Source organism: Trematomus bernacchii, unplaced genomic scaffold (genome assembly GCF_902827165.1).
Source record: "Trematomus bernacchii unplaced genomic scaffold, fTreBer1.1, whole genome shotgun sequence".
NCBI classification, from domain to species: domain Eukaryota; kingdom Metazoa; phylum Chordata; class Actinopteri; order Perciformes; family Nototheniidae; genus Trematomus; species Trematomus bernacchii.
In genome coordinates, this window is record NW_022987703.1 from 80,149 (window position 1) to 99,843 (window position 19,695).

General features: G+C 42.2%; 2 protein-coding genes and 1 long non-coding RNA gene across 3 annotated transcripts; 2 read left to right on the forward strand and 1 right to left on the reverse strand.

Moving 5' to 3' along the window:
- The first annotated feature begins 2,095 nt into the window (after positions 1-2,095).
- On the forward strand, positions 2,096-3,211 carry LOC117490114. The gene is made up of 3 exons (XR_004556646.1): positions 2,096-2,277; positions 2,647-2,746; positions 3,140-3,211. It is a non-coding gene; the product is annotated as an uncharacterized LOC117490114 (long non-coding RNA).
- A 146-nt stretch (positions 3,212-3,357) lies between these two features.
- LOC117490108 lies at positions 3,358-9,000 on the forward strand. Its single transcript, XM_034139693.1, has 10 exons — positions 3,358-3,381; positions 4,073-4,181; positions 4,378-4,524; positions 5,204-5,343; positions 5,455-5,591; positions 6,068-6,161; positions 6,544-6,879; positions 7,051-7,237; positions 8,365-8,492; positions 8,677-9,000. The coding sequence occupies exons 2-10, from the start codon at positions 4,100-4,102 to the stop codon at positions 8,998-9,000; spliced, it is 1,575 nt and encodes a 524-aa protein (XP_033995584.1). The 5' UTR covers positions 3,358-3,381; positions 4,073-4,099.
- A 3,198-nt stretch (positions 9,001-12,198) lies between these two features.
- On the reverse strand, positions 12,199-19,145 carry LOC117490109 (oocyte zinc finger protein XlCOF22-like). The gene is given in 4 exon segments (XM_034139694.1): positions 12,199-12,218; positions 13,751-15,428; positions 15,431-15,516; positions 18,711-19,145. Coding segments are annotated over 4 exon segments (1,971 nt in total). The 5' UTR covers positions 18,898-19,145.
- Positions 19,146-19,695: the final 550 nt, after the last annotated feature.

The following is a 19,695-nucleotide window of genomic DNA, read 5'->3' on the forward strand; positions in this document are numbered from 1 at the left end:
GGGAGGGAGAAAGAAAGCCACAGCGGAGAATAAACAGAAGGGTAACCATGGTAACTATGGGCGGGAAGTCTTCTTCGCTGCTTTTGTGGCAGACTACTGCGCCACTTACAGGCCTGGCATATGTACTACAGCGTCTCCAGCGCTTTCGAGCGGCAATGGCCGGCCGTGGCCCAACCGCACATTCCCCTGATAGGTGGAGAGTTGGTCCAATAGCCGTAGCGCCACCGTCCTGACGTCAGGACAGTGTTCAAATCTGGATCAGTTTTTATCAGATCCGTTGCAGCCCCTTTTTTAGAGATTTGGGTATGGAGGAAAATAGAGAGGGTTGTGTTTTCTGACACTTGGTGAGTTCCCTGGAACACCGGGGACACATATTCATGTTGAAAAGACGTACAAAAGTGCATTTTGCATGATAGGTCCCCTTTAATTTAACCCTTTTAGAAGGGAAGATATGGTCATTTGTTCTGGGAATGTCATTTTCGAGCCTGAAACCTGAAAAACAGGCTCAGGGCTAAACAGGTTAATAACAGTTTCAACTTTGGTGCAATGCCTTGTTTATTACTTGTTTCTGCAGCTGCAACTAAGTATATAAATACATCTAATCTCATCTAAATACACCTTCAATAATAAAGAGCAGATAGAATGAAACTTAAAAAGGCTAATATTGATTAAGACAGATATAAAAAGCAAGAATACGAGTTACAATTCAGCGTTCGATATGAAAAAGTATTTTATTTCTGCTTCCACCTGATTCAACGGAGGTGAAAGGACTTCCATTTGCATTTAACAGAACACCAACAATGAAACACATGAGCCCGTACTACAGTTTCAAAAAGCAGGAATAATCCTAAAATTCCATCTTAACTCTGAACTATTTTATTTTGTTCACATTATATATGCTTATAATTTAAGTTAGGCAATATTATAAGGAGTCACTCTGTACATTTTCATTGTTATGCGGATGATACTCAACTATATTTATCCATCAAGCCTGATGAAACCGATCATCTAAATAAAATTCAAGACTGCCTCAAGGACTTAAAAACATGGATGACTTTAAACTTTTTGATGTTAAACACGGCCAAAACTGAAGATATTGTACTCGGCCCAAAGAATCTACGATACAAATTATCTAAAGATATACTAACTATGGATGGCATTAATTTGGCCTCCAGTGAGACTGTAAGGAACCTTGGTGTTATATTTGATCAGGATGTATCTTTTAACGCCCACATAAAATCAATCTCTAGGACCGCCTTCTTTCATCTACGCAACATCAAGGTTCTTTATTGTCAAACTAACATAGCTACAGAGTAATTATGTAGTTGAAAATCTTATGTCACAGGCTTCTCCAACAATGCAACATAATAACATAATAACAATAAGAGCAAGAGCAATACAAAAAGAATAATAGTTATAAAATAAAATAAAGTTATGATGTGGAATAGTGCAGTACGAGTCTATATACAAGTTATTGGAATGATATATATATATATATTAGGTATTGGATACATATTACTGAGTAGCAGATGAATGTTTTGAAGTTGTTTCAACAGTTCAATTTTTTAACAGTCTCACTGCCCGCGGGAAGAAACTGTCTCCGAATCTTCTTGTCCTTGCCAGGATGCTGCGGTAACGTCTGCCAGACGGCAACAGAAAGAACAGTTTGTGGCTGGGGTGATGGGGTCTTTGATAATCCGTAGTGATTTCTTCCTGAGCCGCTGGGAGTAAAGGTCCTCCATGGATGGCAGCTCCGTCCTGGTGATGTGCTGTGCAGTTTTCACCACCCTCTGTAAAGCCTTATGATCGAGGTCGGTGCAGCTGCCGTACCAGGACGTGATGCAGCCAGTCAGGATGCTCTCTATGGTGCACCTGTAGAAGGTCAGGATCCTCTCTATGGTGCACCTGTAGAAGGTCAGGATACTCTCTATGGTGCACCTGTAGAAGGTCAGGATGCTCTCTATGGTGCACCTGTAGAAGGTCAGTATGCTCTCTATGGAGCACCTGTACACAGCAAATTCGCCAGTGTGAAAATCCTGGTGTTAGAGCTTTTCGGGGTAAAGTGTTGTGGTTTTGGTGTTACATTTAACATGATTAACACCGCCTGTTGTTAAAACACTATATAGTACAGGGTTGGATCATGGTGTTAAACATATTTAACGACGGATAGTGTGTTCTCTCAATCCGGGTACTTTTACGTGATGTGCGTGAAATTATTTAGATCTCCGCCATCTTTTTGATGCAACCATCAGTCTTGAGAGACCGCAGTCCGTGACGGTAAGTTATCGCTAAGTTTCATAATTTGTTCCCCAGATAGCTTACATTGATTTTGCTTGAAAATACAGTTGTGTGTGTGGTAGGTAGCGTAATTGTAAATGTATTGTTTTTATTACTAGCTTGCTAATTACTACTATTTGACTGTCATGACCAGGTGCAGGTGCACAGACCATACAGTCAATGCTTGCTTGCTAAACTAACTGTCGAATTAGATATGTATGTCGAATTAACGTTAGATATGTAACAGAAAATGTAATCATTACGAAGACCAATATATTGCACATGTCTATCGTTAGTTCGACAGCGAGCTAACAAGCTCTAGTGTTCGTAAAAAAGTTGTTCGATAATTGCCGCCTTTTCCTTTTCTAGCATGTTCTCCGTCAAGTCTCCGTCTAACGGAAGCAGTCCGTCTTGCAGCAAGTGTGATCGCTTGGCCTCGCCCTCGACAGACTGCAGTCAGTGAGTGACGGTAAGTTATCTAGATAACGTTACATTTAATTTGTTCCCCTGTTATCTAACATTACTTAATTTGAAAATAACGTTACAGTTGTGTAGTTGCTAATAATGTTTACTAGCTTGCTAAGAATATTTGTCTGTACTGGCCGTGCACCTGCTTGCTAAACGTTAGCTAGCTGGCTAGTTGGCTAGCCGGTTAGTTAGTTAGTTAGCTAGCTGGCTAGCTGTCAAATTAGATAACATTAGCTATGTTACATACTATTATGTCATTACAAACACCAACGTATTGCACATGTCTAACGATAGTTCGACAGCTAGCTAGCTAAGAGGTTCTGGTGTCGGTCCATATTGGTATAGTTAGCCGACTTCGCGAACAACCTTTTTTTTTCCTATTTCCTTTCACTAGCACTATCTCAGTGTCACCTAAGCAGCCATCAGTCCCCGCAGGTTTCGACCGTGTGGTCTCAACAGACCGCGTGACTGTAAGTTATCTACGTTTCATTGAATTTGTTCCCCAAGTGAAATAATTTATGTGTATGTACAGTAATAAAGTTGTTGGCTAATTGGCTCCTTTTCCTTTCTAGCACGTGTTCTTCTGCTCCGTGCGGAAGCAGCCTTCTTGTGTGGCCTCGACAACGACTGCATGCAGTGAGTTTTTCTTGTCACACAGAACGATTTTTTTCTCTCTTGGAAGACCAGAAGCTGTGTGGTTCATAAACACATTTTCTTACTCAATATCTTACCCTTAGCCTAACCCTTTTATTTTAAATAGTATAATGTCGGAGAAAAAGAAATGGCTCAGAATACTGAAATCTTTTTTTCCTTCTAATTTGTTATTATTTGGTGCAGGCACGAAACATACTACCAATAGAAATACATTGCTTCTAAAATCGTTCTGTGTCAGAATACTGAAATCTGTATTATATTTTTTTAAATCTCTTTTTCCTTCTAATTTGTTATTATTTACATTGCTTTTAAAATCGTTCTGTGTGACACGGAAAAAATGGGGAAATCGTGTTGGTGAACACAAATCAATAGATTACTTTTTTGACTATAACACGAAATGACACTGGGTTGCAACACACCAACACTGTGCATAATTTGTTCCCGAAACGTATGTCATGCACAGATAGAAGCCTCTCAGCTTAAAGATACAAAAATAAAAGAACAGAGCATAAAGTAGAATTTATTTATCTAAAGACGGTTCCAATTTATATTATGCCACCCTTACACAATTTGAGTATTTGCTTGCTTAAGAAGGGGAAGTTGTGATGCATCATGTGAAAAATCTAATAACTTGTGGAATAACAAATGTTGTATCTCCATTTTACCCATATAGGGCTCTTGCTCTTCTCTTCAGCTGAAGATGATAGTCAAAGTGCAATACCGAAACCAAAAGAAGTACATCAAAATTCCAGAAGCTTGTTTTGGCATCTTCATCACTGAAGGCAAGTATATGAACTGCATATGAATCAGAATACCTTTATTAGTCCCACAGAGGGGAATTTTGCGATCCACCCTCATTAACCTACTGTTACATTAGATGGACATGATGCACTATTGAGGCAGTTCCCCCCCCCCCCCCCTGTGTGTGTGTGTGTGTGTGGGTGGTTTAAGCTTATATTTGGTCTTCAATCCTTTTAGTAAAAGAGAGGTTTTCCATCCCTGTGGACAACATCTTATCAGTGGAGGATGACACTGGCACAGAAGTGGACGACTACGCATTTCCAGATCTACTGACTACCAGTGGAATATGCTTTGTCATCAAAGATGAACTGAATGACAGTGGTGGTGAGTGACGACAATAGACCCTTTTCTCAGCAGCTATTTTGACGTCATAGCAGGGTAAACACAGGTGTAATAGATCAAATTAATTATGGCCCCGATCTATTTAGTGTGTCACAGCCAATCCAGTGAGACAGCATATTATCAGGGCCCTGGCCTGCCTACATCCTAAATTACATCTCTGTTTACGCAGCATGTCAACATGGCTGCTGAGAAAAGGGTCTATTTTACATTTCTCAATTGTATTGTATGCTGATTATCCCCATGCAAGTGTCAAGCACACCACACATTTCATTGCTATAAACAATACTATCTTAAAAGGTAAAGTATTGTTTATAGGAATCAAATGTGTGGTGTGATTGACACGTGCATGGGTAAAGGCATACTCAACTGATTTAGTGAAAATACATAATTTTGTACTTACTTGGGGGTCTTGTTGAAAGCCTTGTTGTTAAGCTTTTGCTAGACTAAAAACCACCATTGCTGTCTAAGTATTGGTCCCAAGTAGAGTGCGCTCTTGTGGACAACGACTTTGGGACTCATACTTGCGATGGAGGTTTTCAGTGGGTTTGTTGTCTTTTTGAGAACACTTCACCAGTAGATTACATAAAGACATGACAAAGGAAGACCATATAATTTCAATATTCATATTTAATATCTCTTGTGTGATGACATTATTTTCCAGAGCCATCCTCATCCTCCGCTTCAGGCACAGATACTCTTTCAGTCACTTCGAAAAGCAGCAGTGAGAACGATTTCTACAGTGGCACTCTGAAACGCTTCAGAAAAGAGGAGGAGGCTTTGCAGGGTCCACAAGCCAAAAATGTGAGTACATTTTAGTGACGTCTGTCCATCCGTGTGTCTGTACCAGTAGATTGCTCATAAACCTATACTGCTTACTTAACGGGTGTCATTTTTGTTGTGTTTTGTTTTAAGCTGATAAAACAGGTTCTGCTGACCAAACCAGGAGGAAGTGATGTGCTGAAGGAGTATGAGGAAAAAGGAACAATTAGTCCTGCCACAAGAAAAGTGATGGTGAACATTCTAGTTGCAGACATGGTGCAGAGTGAGGGGTAAGATTCAAATTTGTTATAGCTTTGCATGAAAGTGTCATGTATGTATAGGTTAAGTGTGGATGAAGTTGGTGCAATTGTATTTCTACATAAATTGAGTTCATTAAGTTTATATGTTCTAAAACGAAGTCTCAGTGGCGTTTTATTTTTCAGAGGAAAATACTCTGAGCATGCGCAGTGTAGTTTTTACAGTCACCGTAGACAGTGAGAGGGAGGGGCATGATCGGGTTTCGTCCCACATGGCTCAAAACGGCTCAATAGGCACACTGTAGACACTAATTAGAAGAACACAGACTAAAACAGCAATGTACAGACGAATCATGATTAAACATGATCTTAAAATATATTTTATTTTTTTGTAATCATTATTTTTAATACTTTCTGCTGACACTAGGTGGGGGTGTCCCTAATGACCAGTCGCCACTGCTCTTAGACTTAAATGAATGAAATGTTGAAAATGACTTTTTGCTCTACAGGAGAATCCCTCAGCGACTGACCAAAGAGAAGTATGCACTGGGGATTGTTACCCTGTTTCCCTCGCTCCAAGATCCACATGGGAAGACAGGATATGTGAGTTATTCTTGATTATGATCAAAGTAGACTGTTTTAGATGGCTTACATGGTTCCTTGAATGCTGTGGGATTTATACTGTAGGGTAGTTTAATTCATTTGGGCGGCTGTGGCTCAGGAGGTAGAGCGGATAGTCCAATGACTGCGAGGTTGGTGGTTCAAATCCCGGCTCCTCCTGTCCACATGTCAAAGTGTCCTTAGGCAAGTGTAAGACACAGAACCCCGATTTGCTCCCAATGAGCAGGCCTGCACCTTGCATGGCAGCTGCCGCCATTGGATAAAATTGACAATTCACCCATTGACACAAACATTCACATAACCAAAGCGCTATATACAGTAAGTGCAGTCCATGTACCATTCCTCTTATTTCCTTTTTGGTCAGGAGCATTTTTATGACGGGCAGAAAGGCGGTGGGTTTCTAGCGTGGCGACTGAAGTCCGTTCAGAGAGCAACACGACTTCCTGTGAGGTCCAAGGATTCCAGAATAGAAGAGAATGGAGGCCCCATGCTAAGGAGAGAGATAGGCCACTGTGATGATCATCCAGATGAGCAGAGATTTCAAGAGCTCATATCTGTGATGAATCATACAAACGACAGAGAAGTCATCATGAAGAAGATGAGAGACACACTGGAATATAGACAGCGCCTTGTCCACGATCCTGACAGATCCTCCACTGTCCTTTCAGTATTCCCGCGCCTGCTGGACACTAAAGGATTGGTAATATTTTATTTGTTGCTTATGAATGTTATTTATTAGTAAATCTATTTTGATAGACGTTTTAAGCAACCTTCAGTTAAATGGAGATGATCTACACCTGTGAAATTGGCATTAGTAGTAAATTGAAAACCTGATGGTGGTTCTTGCGTTTGTGCTGTATACGTGTTTTAGATTCTCCAAGACTTCAGTCTCCTCTTTGGGTCAGAAACTCCATCCAAACTACTGGAAAAGTGGCCAACCTCCTTCAAAGCAAAGATCATCCAACAGGCAGAAATGCTGACTTCCACACCCTTGCTGAAGCGCTTGTTGTTGTCTGCCAAGAACCAAAGGGGTGATGAACCATCACTGGAATCACCAGGTATGGTTTTAGGAACTGCATTGTCATATCATGTCATATTGCCTATTGTAAATTGTCTATGTGAGGCTGGAGGGAGTGTATGACCACACAGTTGGAGAATTTTTTTATACAGTCTATGGTTGCTACAAAGGATTGTGGGTAATGTCCGTCAAACTTCCGGGTTCCTCCATGGGACGTTATTTCGGAAAAAGTATGCATTGAAGTCAATGGAGAGAGAAAGATTATCTTTCGATCCCGTTTGAATTGTGCCACGAATTACACATATGATGTTTGTCAATCTTAAATAATAATTTCCATGTCAAAAAAAGTCAAAGTTTGTCGTAAAACTGTTGAAATATAAGACTATGAAATGTGTGTGTGTATGTACAGCTCTCAACATGCCCAGACTTGTAGTGATTTTCGCCTCTTTTAATACTTTTAATACCACATTACATCACACGTTTGATGCGCGCCCGTGATTGAAAATCTCTTTATTTAAAACAAAAACAAGGACAATAAACAAAGCAGTCTTCACAACGGCCGGACAAAATACTTTGAGCCGCCCTATAGCCAAAGCCCGAAACACTGTTTAAAGCATAATAAAGACAATATATAGAGCATAATGGAAAATAACGTATCTATGCCACAATTTTAGATGCCGGGTAGCAATAAAGATAACGCCATTAAACCGTTACACAACATAACAGACATAATATCGATAGCAGCGTCCCTAGCAACCACCTTGGTAACAATGAAAACGTTGTATTTACACAATTTCCTGAAGTATTCTTCGTAATAACTAGCAAACCAAAGATCATGTACATCCACTGCACACATAATCTGAAATAACAACTCATATTTCTCGCATCAAATGACATCAAAACGCATTTTAATGGCCAAACTAACCTTAAAATAGGCATTTTCTACCGAGAATAAAACGAAGGTCGGCCATGTTTTTTTATTTCTGCGGAGAGAAAGTTGAAGATCACGTGACATAGACGCCAGCCATTGAAAATGAATCGTGGAAAAAAAACACGTAGGGATCCTACAATTTCAGAGGCGTTTTTGTAGAAATACTACGTCCCAAGTTGTGGACCAACGTAGTTATTACACGTTTAGATGTGAGACTGGGTTGTCTTTTCTTACAGAGTGGGACAGTGATATGGCATCCATTCTCCTCCTTCTGCACCTCCTGTCACCCCAGCCTGCGGGAAGGAAGAAAACCCAGAAGATCAGTGTAGCTCAGGCCATTGACCATCTGGTCGTATTTCACAAGGTATGTGGCAGGTTTAAGAATGTTAGATCTAACCACCAGAACTACTACAGAGAGCTGTCACTATGATAAAGTAGGACTAGGCTAGTGCAAATATAAACTATTCCTAAAAACACACTTGCATATTACACACACATGCGCATAGTTAGCCATGTAAAATGAAAATGTTGCTTGCCTTGTCCTTCAGTCCTGTAGGAGTCTGGATGAGCACCTTCAGAGCCATATGGACACGAGCCAGCCATATCTTCTTGCTTCAGGGACCAGCAAGGAGGCCATCGGCAACTTCTTCATTCTGATCGACAAGAAGCTCATCCCCTGTGAGGCTACCACTTCCTTAGCAGCAATTGATGAACTTTTTAAGCTTCACTTTGTCTTAGGGACTAGCTATGATCCAGCACTCAAAAGCATGTACACATTTCTGCAAACAACTGTCTATAACATAGACGTTGACACCACCAGTGAGAGCCCCAAGGTCAAGGAACTGGGAACTAAGTTTGTGAGTAATGTATAAGTGTTACATTTGCAGATTATTGCTTGATACGCCTGGATCCTTAACTCGGCACCTTAAGCTTGTTCATGGCTTGTCTTAGACAGCTATGTGCTGTAATTTTTATTTATCCCTCCACCCCATGGGTGTGTGAGGTCCAAAAAGGTTGTTTGTTGCCTGGCACGGCAGGCAACAAACAACCTTTTTGGACCTCCACTGCCATAGAGGGTTATTTTTTATTTGTTGAATTGCATATTGTGAGAATTTGTGCATTGGGAGAATTTGTCAGTCTTAAGAGACATGCCACCATTCAAATAAAGCACTTGTCATATATGTTATCTGGAATGATTTATTGGTCATTGTAACTTTTAACACCAGTTTGTTGTACATCATAATACCAATACACTACATTGACACTAGATTAGTGTTCATTTTGAACTCCCAGAGGGTTGAGGCTAATGCAAAATGCAACACCAGTATAATGTGCATTCAACACTAGTTCAGTGTACATTTCTAACTCTTAAAGGTGTTAGATGGGAGAAGATGTATCACTACTGTAGTGTTACTCTACACCGGGACAGTGTTAAATTGCAACACTATTAGTGTACATGTTTAACTCTAAAAGGTGTTAGATGGGAGAAGATGTATCACTACTGTAGTCTTACTCTACACCAGAACAGTGTTAAATTGAAGATGCAGCCAACACTGTTAGTGTTGTTATCGGTGTTGGTGTTCAGTGTTGGTGTTCACATCTTACACTCTTAGTGTTGGTATAGTAACACTGTGATAGTGTTATATTGTCAACACTTTGGAAAGTGTTAATTTAACACTTTGCTGGTGGTTTCAATATAAACTCTTTTATAGTGTTAAAATTAACTACATGGGTGTTGAATTTTTGATTTCAAATTTGCTGTGTAGAAGGTCAGGATACTCTCTATGGAGCACCTGTAGAAGGTCAGGATACTCTCTATGGTGCACCTGTAGGAGGTCAGGATCCTCTCTATGGTGCACCTGTAGAAGGTCAGGATGCTCTCTATGGAGCACCTGTAGAAGGTCAGGATACTCTCTATGGTGCACCTGTAGGAGGTCAGGATCCTCTCTATGGTGCACCTGTAGAAGGTCAGGATCCTCTCTATGGTGCACCTGTAGAAGGTCAGGATGCTCTCTATGGTGCACCTGTAGAAGGTCAGGATGCTCTCTATGGTGCACCTGTAGAAGGTCAGGATCCTCTCTATGGTGCACCTGTAGAAGGTCAGGATGCTCTCTATGGTGCACCTGTAGAAGGTCAGGATGCTCTCTATGGTGCACCTGTAGAAGGTCAGGATCCTCTCTATGGTGCACCTGTAGAAGGTCAGGATGCTCTCTATGGTGCACCTGTAGAAGGTCAGGATACTCTCTATGGTGCACCTGTAGAAGGTCAGGATACTCTCTATGGTGCACCTGTAGAAGGTCAGGATGCTCTCTATGGTGCACCTGTAGAAGGTCAGGATCCTCTCTATGGTGCACCTGTCGAAGGTCAGGATGCTCTCTATGGTGCACCTGTAGAAGGTCAGGATGCTCTCTATGGTGCACCTGTAGAAGGTCAGGATCCTCTCTATGGAGCACCTGTAGAAGGTCAGGATGCTCTCTATGGTGCACCTGTAGAAGGTCAGGATCCTCTCTATGGTGCACCTGTAGAAGGTCAGGATACTCTCTATGGTGCACCTGTAGAAGGTCAGGATGCTCTCTATGGTGCACCTGTAGAAGTTGCAGAGTATCCTGGAATCCATTTTGAACCTTCTCAACCTGCGGAGGAAGAAGAGCCGCTGTCGAGCTTTCTTGGTGATGGTGGTGGTGTGAAGAGTCATGTCAGGTCCTCAGTGATGTGGACCCCAAGGAACCTGAAGCTTTTGACTCTCTCCACCGTAGTCCCATTGATGGTGATGGGGGCGTGTCCCTCTCCCTGCTGCTTCCTGTAATCCACAATCAGCTCCTTTGTTTTGCTGACGTTGAGATGGAGGTTGTTATCCTGGCACCAAGATGTCAGGTTTTTGACCTCCTCTCTGTACGCAACATTGCAAAAATATGGCATATCTTGCCTCAAAACGATGCAGAGAAACTAGTCCATGCATTTGTTACTTCAAGGCTGGATTATTGTAACTCTTTATTATCAGGGTGTACCAAGAAGTCAGTGAAGTCTCTTCAGCTGATTCAAAATGCTGCAGCTCGTGTACTAACCAGAGTTAGGAAAAGGGACCACATTACTCCTGTTCTGGCTGCCTTACACTGGCTCCCTAGAGAACACAGGATAGCATTTACAATTCTTCTTCTCGCCTACAAAGCCCTTAATGGGCAGGCGCCATCTTACCTTAAAGAACTCATTGTACCCTACTGTCCTACTAGGGCATTGCGTTCCTAGAATGCAGGGTTGTTGGTTGTTCCTAGAGTCTCTAAAAGTACAATGGGAGCCAGAGCCTTTTCTTATCAAGCTCCACTTTTGTGGAATCAGCTTCCAGTTTGTGTTCGGGCGGCAGACAGCCTATCTGTTTTTAAGAGTGCGCTTAAGACCTTCCTTTTTGATAAAGCTTATAGTTAGGGCTGATTAGATTCAGCCCCTAGTTTAGCTGCTATAGGCTTAGACTGTCGGGGGACACCTTACTTCTTCCTTCTCTCTGTCTGTACCTGTGTACTCTCATGTTCCCAATAACCCAGCTTCGCCACATTTCTTTTTGGTGTCTATCTACGCTGGGATCCTGAGTCCTGATCTGAGTCCTGATCTGAGTCCTGGACTTCGGGTCGTGGCTGAACCTGTCACTGTGGTCCTGCCTGACTCTCATCATACTACTTCCCTGATGGCTCCCACAGGATTGTTGACATCCTCGTGGATTCATCTTCTTATTATAGACACATGCATTTCCAAACATGTGGACTACCTATGTTGTAAATGTATTATCTTTTCGATTTACACACGGCATCTATTGCACGTCTGTCCGTCCTGGGAGAGGGATCCCTCCTCTGTTGCTCTCCCTGAGGTTTCTCCCATGTTCCTTTAAACTGTGGGGTTTCTCTGGAAGTGTTTCCTTGTACGATGTGAGGGTCTAAGGACAGAGGGTCTAAGGACAGAGGGTCTAAGGACAGAGGGGGTCGTATTGTCATACTGATATTCTGTACAAACTGTGAAGTCCACTGAGACAAATGTAACCTTTGTGATATTGGGCTATATAAATAAACATTGATTGAACTCTAAATGAGCTGATTGTAATCTGTAAACACAAACAATATGCAGGAATGTGAGTCTGTTTCAAAGGCTTTTTATTTTTAGTTTGGTTTGATGATATAAACAGAACAGAATCAAACTGGAAACATCGTAAATATTCTCTATATCAATAAGTCATTGGTTCTTCTTTTAGACCAGAACAGACTGATAACTCAACCGGAACTATCAAACACATCCCAATGGAAGTTTCAAGTCACAACATTTCATTAACCAAACAGATTATTAGAGAAACTACTCTGCAGATGAATCAGTCAGTGGTTATAGTATAAATCAGAAAAGTAGTATGACAAAAACATTGAACATATTCAAAACTTCTGTTGATAAAGATGGAGTTTATATGAAGTCATGTATGAATATTGTCACACAGACTTTATACAGTCAGACAGATTTTTCTCATCTGAATTGTCGTAGGACTAATTAAATGTCCTCTTTTTTTGTTGCACATGCAGATTTGACTTGGAAAATGTCAGGTTCAGAAGAGTCTCCAGGGTTGTCCTCAGTCTCTGGTTGTAAATGTCTCTCTGGATCTGAGTTCCTGGCTGGTTCTGGTCCTCCACAGTCCTCTCCATCAGCTTCTGTTTCCATGTGTTCAGCTGAGCTGCTGGCTGGAGGCTCTGCCTCTCTGTTCTCCTCAGTTTGAATTTGATGAAGCTGTGAGGACTGACGACCAACACACTTATGGCTTTTGACGGAACAACTCCGGGTGAATCTTTTGTCACAAACACTGCAGCTGAATGGTTTCTCTCCTGTGTGGATTCTCATGTGTCTCTTTAAATCTGCCGTATCTGTAAAATATTTCTCACAGACTGAGCAGCTGAACAGTTTCTCTCCAGTGTGGATTCTCATGTGTCTCTGTAAACTTCTTCTATCTGTAAAAGATTTCTTACAGACTGAGCAGCTGAATGGTTTCTCTCCAGTGTGGATTCTCATGTGTCTCTGTAAACTTCTTCTATCTGCAAAAGTTTTCTCACAAATTATGCAGCTGAATGGTTTCTCTCCTGTGTGTATTCTCATGTGTCGTTGGAAATGTGCTCTCTTTGGAAAGGATTTCTTACAGACTGAGCAGCTGAATGGTTTCTCTCCTGCACTACGTCTTGAATCACTGACATGGTCTTGTTTATTGCTCTGAGACTTTGAACCTGGTTCTCTGGTCTTCTTCCAATCAGCACTGTCTTCAGTGTCAGGTTCAGAAGAGTCTCCAGGGTTGTCCACAGTCTCTGGTTGTAAATGTCTCTCTGGATCTGAGTTCCTAGCTGGTTCTGGTCCTCCACAGTCCTCTCCATCAGCTTCTGTTTCCATGTGTTCAGCTGAGCTGCTGGCTGGAGGCTCTGCCTCTCTGTTCTCCTCAGTTTGAGTTTGATGAAGCTGTGAGGACTGACGACCAACACACTTATGGCTTTTGACCTGATGACTCCAGGTGAATATTTTTGTCACAAACACTGCAGCTGAATGGTTTCTCTCCTGTGTGGATTCTCATGTGTGCAATTAAATTGCAACGATCTGCAAAAGATTTCTCACAAATTATGCAGCTGAATGGTTTCTCTCCTGTGTGTATTCTCATGTGTCGTTGGAAATGTCCTCTCTTTGGAAAGGATTTCTTACAGACTGAGCAGCTGAATGGTCTCTCTCCTGCACTACGTCTTGAATCACTGACAGGGTCTTGTTTATTTCTCTGAGAGTTTGAAACTGGTTCTCTGGTCTCCTTCCAATCAGCACTGTCTTCAGTGTCTTCAGAAGAGTCTCCAGGGTTGTCCTCAGTCTCTGGTTGTAAATGTCTCTCTGGATCTGAGTTCCTGGCTGGTTCTGGTCCTCCACAGTCCTCTCCATCAGCTTCTGTTTCCATGTGTTCAGCTGAGCTGCTGGCTGGAGGCTCTGCCTCTCTGTTCTCCTCAGTTTGAGTTTGATGAAGCTGTGAGGACTGACGACCAACACACTTATGGGTTTTGACCGAACAACTCCGGGTGAATCTTTTGTCACAAACACTGCAGCTGAATGGTTTCTCTCCTGTGTGGATTCTCATGTGTCTCTTTAAATCTCCCGTATCTGTAAAATATTTCTCACAGACTGAGCAGCTGAACAGTTTCTCTCCAGTGTGGATTCTCATGTGTCTCTGTAAACTTCTTCTATCTGTAAAAGATTTCTTACAGACTGAGCAGCTGAATGGTTTCTCTCCTGTGTGGATTCTCATGTGTCGTTGGAAATGTGCTCTCTTTGGAAAGGATTTCTTACAGACTGAGCAGCTGAATGGTTTCTCTCCTGCACTACGTCTTGAATCACTGACATGGTCTTGTTTATTGCTCTGAGACTTTGAACCTGGTTCTCTGGTCTTCTTCCAATCAGCACTGTCTTCAGTGTCAGGTTCAGAAGAGTCTCCAGGGTTGTCCACAGTCTCTGGTTGTAAATGTCTCTCTGGATCTGAGTTCCTAGCTGGTTCTGGTCCTCCACAGTCCTCTCCATCAGCTTCTGTTTCCATGTGTTCAGCTGAGCTGCTGGCTGGAGGCTCTGGCTCTCTGTTCTCCTCAGTTTGAGTTTGATGAAGCTGTGAGGACTGACGACCAACACACTTATGGCTTTTGACCTGATGACTCCAGGTGAATATTTTGTCACAAACACTGCAGCTGAATGGTTTCTCTCCTGTGTGGATTCTCATGTGTGCAATTAAATTGCAACGATCTGCAAAAGATTTCTCACAAATTATGCAGCTGAATGGTTTCTCTCCTGTGTGTATTCTCATGTGTCGTTGGAAATGTCCTCTCTTTGGAAAGGATTTCTTACAGACTGAGCAGCTGAATGGTCTCTCTCCTGCACTACGTCTTGAATCACTGACAGGGTCTTGTTTATTTCTCTGAGACTTTGAACCTGGTTCTCTGGTCTCCTTCCAATCAGCACTGTCTTCAGTGTCTTCAGAAGAGTCTCCAGGGTTGTCCTCAGTCTCTGGTTGTAAATGTCTCTCTGGATCTGAGTTCCTGGCTGGTTCTGGTCCTCCACAGTCCTCTCCATCAGCTTCTGTTTCCAGGTGTTCAGTTTGTCTTTGATGAAGCTGAGAGGACTGAGGTTTCTCTTCATCATCTTCACTCTTCACAGGGACAGGAGTGAATGTGGACTTGGTGATATCAGCCTCCTCCAGCCCTTGAAGCTGCTCTCCCTCCTGACTGATCCAGAGTTCCTCCTGTTCCTCTTTAATGTGTGGGGGGGGGGCTCTGGGTCCTCCTGGTCCAGACTGGAGCTCCACTCCTGCTGCTCAGGGGGAACCTCTTCTTTAACCACCACCAGCTGCTGGACGTCTGCAGGAAACAGGAAACACATATTCAGAGAAACTCTAGAGTATTAGAATTTAAAATCTAACCACGAAGTTCCGCCCACTGTGTGTTTCTGTTGGCTCGATTGTCTGTCAATTACACCTTTTTTCCAGATGCCCTGGAGAGTTTCAGGACAACAGGTGAGTTAGTACGGTAGCTGGTCTAAAACGTAGTTTCACTGCCGCTTAGCAAGGCGTCGGCCGTTCACGGAGTGTGAGGCCTTAGCCTTACAGTTTGTGACCTGTCTGCAGAGTCGTTAGCTGAGAACTGGTGTTGGAGTTTCTCAGAGTAGTCGTTTAGCATCTCTCACCGCCTTGCTAAACCTGTACTTGGACTCATACAGGTGCATCTCAATAAATTGAATATCATGGAAAAGTGAGTTTATATCAGTAATTCAATTTATAAAGTTTAAACTTATACATTACATAGATTCATCACACACAAAGTGATTATTTCCAGCGTTTTAATCTTGATGATTGCAGCTTACAGCTAATGAAAAGACAAAACAAAGCATTGAATATTACATAAGACTAGGGTTCCAGATGAGAACCGAGTTTCGGCGCATGATGTCCATAGTTAACCGCAAATTAATCGCACATTTTCTATCTGCTCTAAATGTACCTTAGAGGGATATTTTTCAAGTTTTTAATACTCTTATCAACATATGAGTGGACAAATATGCTTTATATGTTTGTTTATTATCATTTGAACAATGACAAATATTCTCATGAATATTAAACACAACAACCTGGAACCTCTCTCATACAATACAAAGTGTGTGTGTGTGTGTGTGTGTGTGTGTGTGTGTGTGTGTGTGTGTGTGTGTGTGTGTGTGTGTGTGTGTGGTGCTGAGTGTGCTGACTTTTGGGGTTTGTTCAACTTTTAAAAGATGTTTGAATGGTGATATACACAGTGATAGATGTTAAGGACTAACGTTTATAATAAATACATTTGTATTGATTTGAAGATCTTTTCATACAGTCATACGTATTGGGATCATTTGTATTAATGTGGTCCGGAGGGAGAGGGTGACGAGCATAAGTTTCACTTTCCTTTTTTATTTCAATTCCAACTTTGGTCATGAAGAATATGTTTCTCTGTTGTCCCCGTTCATAAAGCATAACAGCATCAGAGCACGGTGCAGAGTCTCTAGATGAGTTTACAGTAGTCCCTCGTTCTTATTAAACATCCATGTTGTAGTCCGCTGTATAGAAAACTGTAGTTTCCATAGTTTCCCCACAGCAGTAGGCGCACATTCATGATGTCCGCTGGCGCATCATAAACACGTCGGATAGTGAACGTGCAGTCGATTCTCTAAAGTACCGCAGTCTCTTCTCCTAAGTCCTTTTGAATTCTCCTATCCACTATCCCTTAACCCTGTGACCTTTCACTCAGAGGTCAAGGAATAGACGATAGGGATAGAACTTAGGAGCTGATTTTTGGACTATTCGACCGCAACCCCGGTGGAATCGAGGGGTCAGTCTGTGCACCAAAGTCTAAACCACGGTCCTCCCAAACTAGTCTCAACCAATCATAAATGTACGGGCAACGCTGTTACCATTTAACTGGTGACGCGGGGGAACTCGTGACGTTCTATAAAATACATATACACATTTCGATCGCTTCTTCTGTCGTTTACATTAATCTTTTGGTATATTTGGCTGGATAGGAACACTTTGATGAACATTCAGTACCAGTGAGGTTGTGGTTGCGATGCCGATATCCGGACGCGTACAGCGAGGACTATAAAAAGACACATGAGCTGACTGGGGATGTGTGTTCAAACCATTGCGAGCTCCAATAAATCATTTAAACCAGTTATTTTTGCCAGACTTATTGCTGAATATCGTTCTTAATGTGATACCAAGTCCATCTGAGACCCGTGTACACCTTCAGACAGCCTCCAAGTGAAGCACACGTTGTTTACTCACAGTTTGAAAGCAGCGTGGAGAAGTCTTCAGCTGAGCTGTGATCCGCCCAGTTTAACTTGTGATACGACTTCTGTTCTGTGGCTATCAACCAGCAATCATGTTTAATATTAAAGACTACACACATGTATCCCTTATCAAAACGGTATTCTGCACTTTGCAGCACTTATCCAGATGAGATGTGACTGTTTACTTGGTTAACTTTCGTTATGCATCGATACAGCTATTATATGGCTTAAGTGTACATACATTCGCTCGCATTATAAATGATGGTTGGCTTGCATTTTTCTGAATCTTTTAACAATGTTAATGTGTAAAAATTCAGCTGTGATGAACAAATATGTCGTAATGATTCGTGGCTCACTCACAACGCGCAGGTCTAGAGTGATTTTTGCTGTTGGGACTCGGGTTTGAGTCCAGCATGAACTTTTTAGTTATTTTCATGTCGATGGACACTGAATTATATGTTTGAATAGAGGATTCATAATATTGTTTGCGGAGACCAAAATGAATGACCAAGCAGCATTTTACAGTCTAAATATCCCTACACATGCAGAATGACATTTCTGCTGCTGTCTTTGCAAAACGAGTAAACAGTCACATCTTATCTGGATAAGTGCTGCAAAGTGCAGAATACCGTTTTGATAAGGGATACATGTGTGTAGTCTTTAATATTAAACATGATTGCTGGTTGATAGCCACAGAACAGAAGTCGTATCACAAGTTAAACTGGGCGGATCACAGCTCAGCTGAAGACTTCTCCACGCTGCTTTCAAACTGTGAGTAAACAACGTGTGCTTCACTTGGAGGCTGTCTGAAGGTGTACACGGGTCTCAGATGGACTTGGTATCACATTAAGAACGATATTCAGCAATAAGTCTGGCAAAAATAACTGGTTTAAATGATTTATTCAAGCGTGCAATGGTTTGAACAGACATCCCCAGTCACCTCATTGTCATTTTGTAGTCCTCGCTGTACGCGTCCGGATATCGGCATCGCAACCACAACCTCACTGGTACTGAATGTGCATCAAAGTGTTCCTATCCAGCCAAATATACCAAAAGATTAATGTAAACGACAGAAGAAGCGATCGAAATGTGTATATGTATTTTATAGAACGTCACGAGTTCCCCCGCGTCACCAGTTAAACGGTAACAACGCCCTCTGTAATAAAATGTATTGACGCACGAGGTTCGAGGCTTTTTTACGGAAATAGTGGTTACAGATTACAGCTTTAAAAAGGGGACAGACCTGCTCTGTGGATCTGAAGCTGAGGCTGTAAAACAGCGTCCAGTAGTTTCCGGTGTCTCTCGTTCTCCTGTTTTGAACGAGACAGTTCCTCCTCGTACTCTGCTATCGTTCTTTCAAACAGAACAAAGATGTCTTCAGCAGCCGCAGTGAGTCGCTGCTTCACCAACGAGAGCAGCACAACACTCATGTTTACTAAATCACCACTTCCTGTTTCTCTCACTCTGTGTTGCTAGCGTGTTACCAGCTAGCATGCTAAGCTAGCTTCTAGAGTCCGAGCTAAAGGCTTCAGAAGAAAGAGCACAAAGTCAGAGGTTCATCCAGAGACACAGACGATGGATCAGCTGCTCACACAGACTGTCTCAGGAACACCGAGAGAGAACCATGGATGTAGCGAGAGAACCATGGATGTAGAGAGAGAACCATGGATGTAGAGAGAGAACCATGGATGAAGAGAGAGAACCGACGAGACGCGATCTGGTTCCAAGTTGGAAAGAGCGGGACCATCACTTCCGGTGCAGGGACTTCAAAATAAAAGCGGCTATGATTTCCCCTTAGACAATACCTAAACCTTTAAGATACACAGACATGGAGCTGCGGAGAGAACCCGGTTTATTTCTCCTGAAACACCTTTATCTATATTATAAGTATTCCCCCCTCTTCCTGTAATATAATATTTGTAAGAAGAGAAAGGTGAAGAGAGAAAACCGTGGGTTTTATTGTGAAGGCCAGCACCGGAAGTTGTGTTTCAGGCTCTCCGTTAGCATGTTAGCTGGGGGTACACAAGAAACCCTGGTTTCCGGTCGAATCGTCCAAAAATCAGCTCCTCTCGTCTTTTCCTAACCAAGACGAAAAGACGAGAGGAGCTGATTTTTGGACAGTTTGTCCACAGCCTAACTCTGCATGAGTTTTAAAAGTCTCTCTGACTCCTTACAGTCTCAACAAGTGTGTCTCTGTTAGCAAGGATAACCGCTAATGCATCATGGGG